Genomic DNA, 6,783 nt, shown 5'->3' with positions numbered 1-6,783 from the left:
GACTTCATATAGTATCAAAGTATCAACATATAGATTAAACACCTATTTTTGATAATATTCACTAGTTTTTCTTTAATTTCGATCAAAATTAAAATAAATATAAAAATAAAAATAAATAAATAAATAAAAAAAAAATAAATAAAAAAAAAATAACGCTCATCATAACTGAACAGATATAAAAAAAAAAACCAACTTCTATTTAATATTTTCCCCGTGCGGAGCCTCATGGTATTTCTACACAAGTGGATTATCTTTCTTGTTTTCCGAATAAACAGTAATTAAACTAGAGCAGGGCTCGTGGCAAAGCCACGAGTAGGTCTTCCGTTATTGCTGCAAGTTGATAATATATATGATTTGGTGTCAAACGATTATAATGACTAAACTTTCAGTTCTGTTTTTGTTATAAAAGCACGTTGTGATTGAAAGCCTGTATAAAAAAAAAGTTTTGAAAAAGACAGGAAGAAAAATGTTTTAGGAAAACTATTTGTCGAACACCGCTTGCGTAATCGTTTCAAAAATCCTTTAACCCTTTAACCCCCAGAACTTTTCACAATTTACCAAGATAAAGTTATATAATAACAAATTGAATTTAACTTAATACTGGTTATATTTTTAATCAAATAATTATATATGGAATGAAAAGCATTTTTTTTGCAGATTTTAAATTTGATTACAAAAAGTCAAATATGCGGTTGCCATGGCAACGTTTTGGGCTTAAATCATAAAATAATATTTTTTCATAGATTTTTCATTGAATAGTGGAATATTTTGATACCATATTGAATGATAAAGTAATATACAGAATATTCTACAGAAAAATACATTATAAAGTATTATTGAACAGCTGAAATTCTAATCAAAACAATTTGAAACAACTTTTTTTTATGTTGCTTTGCGCAACATTTGGCATTTTCTGATCAAAATGAAAGTAACAACAAACAATTGTAATAAAGTTTCAAAGTGTGTCTTTAGTGACCCAAAAAAGGCAATAACAGTCTACAATGTGGTATATAATGTTACCGACGATATATTTTTTTCTAATTATACATTCTTGAAAATGCACAAACAATAGTTATCATAGCAACAAAACCACAAGCTTATTAAGGTATCTCAATAAAATTATTTCGTTATGAATACAACAAAATTCAAATGGAAAGAAACGAAGAAATTTTATTAATTTTTCAAGAAAATCAATGAATAAAGAATTCAGCTTTGGTATACAATAGAAATTTGAAATACATGTACATAAATTAAAAATGGTTGTCATGGCAACAGTTACCAACACACAGTGATGAATAGTTTATTTCTTTTCAATAACATATTTAGATTATTTTTTAGATTTAGGTTTTAAAAATACATGGTATACGACAAAATCACATTTTTAAAAAATGCATACCATTTGAGTGGATTAGATAAGTGCTTGGAGCCACCAAATAAAGTAAACGCATATTATTTGAACAAAACATGCAATTATAACAGACATTTCATGATATATAAACCTATTCCATAAGCAAGTGATGATAAGAGTGATAGGCCTGAAAACAAGCTCCTCTACACAGATGTACATTACAAATGCTACAACCAAAAAAAGTGTCAATTCTTCTGCCATTCTTCTTGCACTGTTTGCATCTTCCTCGCGGTCTTGTCAACTTTGTGCTGATGTGCCGGTTGATGTTAGCAACACTAATACCTGCAACTCCCCTTCCACATGAAGGTGCCCGCTTTCTGCTAGAGAAATCACCAATAAGTTTCTCCGCGATAGACAAGTTGCAGTCAACCATAGAGAAATGTTTTGTTGGTTTTCTTGTTCCTCGGGTTTCAAACCAAAGAAGGAATGTGTTGATCAGAGAAATTTCAAAAATATAGTTGACCAGATACTTCCAAAACTTTTTGGATGGACGGCCAACTGGACACTTGGATCTGTACTGTTGTGTTCTGTCTACACCATAGTAGTGTTGTTGGTAGTGCTCAACTGCAGGCGGGCGCTGAATGATGATAACACCACCACCCCGAACCCTTCTTTGAGCTGGGCCATCTCCGAGAGGGTCCGATGTTGTAGATGCAATGTGAACCTGAGATTAAATTTATATTAAAACTCAAATAAACCTGTCTTTTGGAATAATTTGAAAACATGTTTACTCTCGCAAATATAAATTTTTTTTTCACGTAAAACAGATAAGCACTGAACCTAGACTTTTACAGATACAACACCTATTTTACCACATAAAAACTACGTACAGGTTTAGCATCATTCCATACGGTGGCAACAAGGTTACTATGTTGCATCTGTTCAGCATCTCCTCTCTCAGGAAGGTGTGGGTTCTTCAGCTGTGAGGGAAACCCTTTCCTGTTTGCCATTAAAGTCCCACAACCATAAACACCGTAGGATTCAAGAGTTTGGAGAAGAGGAATAGAAGTGAAATATCTGAAGGAAAAGAAAACCAACAATATAATGAACATAGGTGGTACGGGACATCTGTCGATATTAATGTGGATTAAAATACATTATAATTGACATACTTTCAACTGTTTAAAATTTTCAAATATTACAATATTTAACCAAAAAGTAGCTTTTGAAAATATTCTATTTGAGAGGTAAAAAAGTGTAAAATCCCCAGCAGGATTCGACCTCATTCGTAGCAATCCCTCTAACTCACGGCGCTAAGCTATTAGGTGACAATATTGGGAAAGAAACTAGCTAGTTATATTATTACACTTGGTTTTATTGTTTATTTCGATAAACAATACGTCACAACATGGAAGTGTCCCATACAACCTTAATTTCAAAATTTTAATAAAATAAGATTAAGAAAAAGTCATATATGACTGATGGACTGATTCTGATTTTTTATAAAGTCGTTAAAAATATGACTGCATGCACGAGACACGTAATTGTATGTTCCTTTTATAAATTCAGTCATTTTAAAATGAGACATCAAACTTAATTTAATAATCAGAGACAATATTTTACTCATTCCCATTTCAGTCTCGAGCAGCTATGACAGGATAGAATGTAAACGTATATAAATAATCCCCTAAAAATGGAGTACATGTAGTATGAACATGGTCACGATTGTAATTCAAAACTTTTGCCATATTGGTTTACATATTTGTCAACATAGCAGAGACATACTAGTAGAGATATAGTAGAAGTATACAAAAGTTTTCTATTTCACAAGAACATAAATGTGTCACATTTTCTACAAATAAATGAAGTAGCATTCAAGCATTTCATGCATCTCTAGAAAAAGTTGCCCCCCCTATCCCCAAAAATAAAAATTACCGTAAATAAAACACACAACTGAGAAAACCTATCCTGTGTCACAGCAAATTTATGGTGCATAAACTCTGAAATTTTTATAACCTTTGTTCATAACAAGTCATTTTAACTTGAATATAAACAGACAGACATTCTGACAATAATTAATTTACCTATCGAAGAACACATGATGACCTTTCCACTTCAGTGGCTTGCATAAATGTTTGACGACTCGTTCCCCTAGTGATGGGCCACACATTGAATCATGTTTACCAAGATACGCTCTGTAATCATTGGTGTAGCCACTTGTTTCACATCTCATCCATATCTACATGAAAAAAAAGTTTCCATGTCATAACATTTATGATATTTAACGTTTCAATATTTTTTCAATTTCACATAAAAAGTGTCAGTAAACTTTCTGGGTTTTTTTAAATAAAACTTATAAAACATCTTTAAAAAAATAATGACCACTTATAGGGATTCCAAGGTTTTGAAAAAAAGATATGAAGATTACAAAAGTTATAAATATTGAAATACCTTTAGACCGCGCTTTATTGGTTTTCCTGGCGTGTACTGCTGTGCATAATGGTGTCCCTTGTACCTGTAAGAATATGAGAATTGAATCATAATATAGGCAAATCTATACATTCTGGATAAAGTAATGTAGTAGTAAAGGAAGAATGAACATATAAATATAATGAAAATATAAGGCTTGACTGGAAATCAAGGCCAGGACCCAAGCAGCTTTCACTAGCATAATGCTAACAAGTTGCGTTTAGAAAGCGGATAGAAAAAGAGCAAGGATGAAATGCCATGACATGTACCTTATCATTCCTTCATCTATACTCTGACACTTCCCTGGTTTGTAAAACTTCTGGAAATTTCCTCTTGTCATGTCGATAAGTGGTCTGATTTTATGAAGTCTGAAATGTAATAAAACATGTATTCTAAAATGTATTTGGGGAGGGGGTGGAGGATTTCAACTGCAAGCCCACACCCCTTTGAAAAATTCTAAGTTATATAGTTCACATAGTAAAGTACCATAACTAAGAATAGATCTTGGAACCCACCCACCCCTTCCCTGGCAAACAGAATTTCTGCATCCGTGTATACATGTAATATACTTGTTCACTGAGTTACATGTAGTTGTTTTGTATTCTAGTTTTGATATTTCGGTTTCAGTCAAAACTCTAAACCATGGTCCATAACTTGACATGCCAAGACTCTACTAATACTGAACCACTGATTGTGACTTAGGACATGTCATTAACATTTGGTTGTTCATGTTATTTTCTAAGTGAAATAGTATGTGAATAGAAGTAAGCTATGAAAATCAAAACCAAATACAATATATATTACTTTCAAAAAACTTGAAGATAAAATGATCCAGTTCATATTTCTTCGGGTTTTATTTTTACTTTTCTCCCTGTGCAATGCACGTGTTGGTTGGAATCACTCATACATTTATCAATTTTCATACTATTAGCAATAAATAGAATCCCCAATAACACACATCTATCTCACTTAAGTGAAACTTTGAGAAGCGCATATATTTTTGGGAGGCAGATGTGTTGCTATGTTATAGTCTGTCAAGTTAACTATCATGGTCTTTCAAAGAAATCAGAAATCTGTCGACACTTGCAGAACTTTGATGATTTCTATGGCGACTGACTGCATTGCAGAATGTAGTCGTATTTCATAACTTCTAATCCCAAGAACAAATTTCCTTTGACTTAAAACTTTTAATATATTATAAATGATTCTGTTCATAATTATATAAGTTTAGCGTGTTCAACAGGTTAATTTATTAGCCACATTCTCAGATTACGATCTCTCACCTTTAATGTGAAGATGATTGACTTCGAATAATAGTCTTTAACAACTGACCACTGTAGTGAAAGCTTTGAGCACCCTTCAACTGTTACTCAATTACATAATGTCCTGAGCTGTGTCACCCCTGCGAATGTTATTGTCATTTAAATTTTAGACCACGTGTTTTTGTTTGACCCTTTCAGTTTCGAAGTAAAAATCATGCCTCGTACTTATAGTCTATTTCATAGAATCTAGGTACTTGTAGTCAAATATAAAATCTAGAGGTTTATTGATTTTAAACTTTATCTTAATTTATTACTGGTAAAATGCGTTTTAGAAATAAATGTGACGAACATAAAATAGTTTTTTCCTGCTGTTGCAACAATTAACATGCTTAGTAGAGATCCCCCTAAGCGTTTATTTTTGATCCGCACCTGACCTAGTAATATAGCATCAGTAGTGAAACAGTCTATACTATTTTATGCAGAATGTTCCTTGAAAATGGCTCGATATACTAAGTCTATATGCAAAACAGCCACCCATTATTTTTTTAAAAAAATGGTATTGCACACAACCAGCATCAAACATAGCTATGATTTTATTAAGCAACCCAATGTTTATATTTTCAACCACTCTACAAGTGGTTAAACACGAACGATAAATCTGTTCTGAATATCATCGTTGAATTTAAATAACCTCTAGATGGTGAAATAAACATACATCTTAAAAGATTTTAATGTTTTAACATAAATCAAAGTAGGATATGATATGAAAAACGACCAGTACTTACGTATTTTGAGAATATTATCCGAACACGTATACTTCCGCTCGAAATTTCACAGGAACTGAACAAATCTCGGTGAAGTCTCGTGAACTTTAATTCGAGCACCTCTGGATTTTTTATATACTTAGCAACGATAAAGAAAACATTTCGAACACATTCGCAGGGATGTGTGTGCGCTGAAGCGACACAAGATTTTCGGTCGCATATGGCAAATTAATTCACACAGACTGACCGAATAAACAAACGGGTGGGAAAGTGAAAAAAGTTAAGGAGAAAATGATACACATAAGAAGAAGTCACCAAAAAATGATTATCGACAGATCTGGATATCTTTTCGCCGATTTAAAAAAAAAATCCAGGCCCAGCACTTGGCAGCAGGGCCGGGAGGGAAGGGGGCGCAGCAATGAATTCGTTTCCACAATTAAACGAACGGCCATGCAAAAAAACTACAGAAGTGATTAATCATGTTAATATGTGACAGATAGAATCTAATTTTAACTTGTTTAATAAATCTCATGTGAATATTCTTTAAAATAATCATCGATTTAAAATGCCTCAATTCAGGACACTTTTATATCGTGCCAGCACATACCGCAAACATGTAACATGGAACTTTGATTATAATTTGATTTGATTTTAAAATACCTTGTACGCTATCGTATAAATCAATGGTTAATCAACTATACAAGTAAAATAAATACTCTTTTTATTTTAAACCAATATAAAAGTTGAATAAATAAATAAAATATAGTTGTGTCCGTACAAAATATGAAACATGCACGCGTAATAAGATCTGTACATGTACATGTAGAAGAACACGGCCCTACCGCGGATTACTTGTCAACTCGCGACGGATCTCCTCGGCCATGTGCAAGGGATCATCATTTAAAGGTTTAATATTTGTGTTGTTTTTGTTTTTTTGTTT

General features: G+C 32.5%; 1 protein-coding gene across 1 annotated transcript; it reads right to left on the bottom strand.

Annotated features, from left to right (window-relative positions):
• Window positions 1-780: 780 nt before the first annotated feature.
• Window positions 781-6,726, bottom strand: LOC128191328 (piggyBac transposable element-derived protein 4-like). Its single transcript, XM_052863404.1, has 6 exons — window positions 6,686-6,726; window positions 4,087-4,209; window positions 3,800-3,863; window positions 3,433-3,587; window positions 2,239-2,425; window positions 781-2,072 (listed from the first exon to the last, which is right to left on the bottom strand). The coding sequence occupies exons 1-6, from the start codon at window positions 6,724-6,726 to the stop codon at window positions 1,500-1,502; spliced, it is 1,143 nt and encodes a 380-aa protein (XP_052719364.1). The 3' UTR covers window positions 781-1,499.
• Window positions 6,727-6,783: the final 57 nt, after the last annotated feature.

The sequence above is a fragment of the Crassostrea angulata genome, chromosome 7 (assembly GCF_025612915.1).
Source record: "Crassostrea angulata isolate pt1a10 chromosome 7, ASM2561291v2, whole genome shotgun sequence".
Classification (NCBI taxonomy): Eukaryota; Metazoa; Mollusca; class Bivalvia; order Ostreida; family Ostreidae; genus Magallana; species Magallana angulata.
The sequence above is the reverse complement of the archived record's forward strand: the minus strand, read 5'-3'. Positions and strand labels throughout refer to the sequence as shown.

Excerpts from the sequence above, each read along its gene's own strand:
- LOC128191328 (XM_052863404.1), bottom strand. The coding sequence starts at position 6,726 with ATGGCCGAGGAGATCCGTCGCGAGTTGACAAGTAATCCGCG. Across the intron at positions 4,210-6,685 it reads GAGTTGACAAGTAATCCGCG|AATACATGTTTTATTACATT; the intron begins GTAGGGCCGTGT and ends AATACATTTTAG. Across the intron at positions 3,864-4,086 it reads ATAGATGAAGGAATGATAAG|GTACAAGGGACACCATTATG; the intron begins GTACATGTCATG and ends ATATTCTTACAG.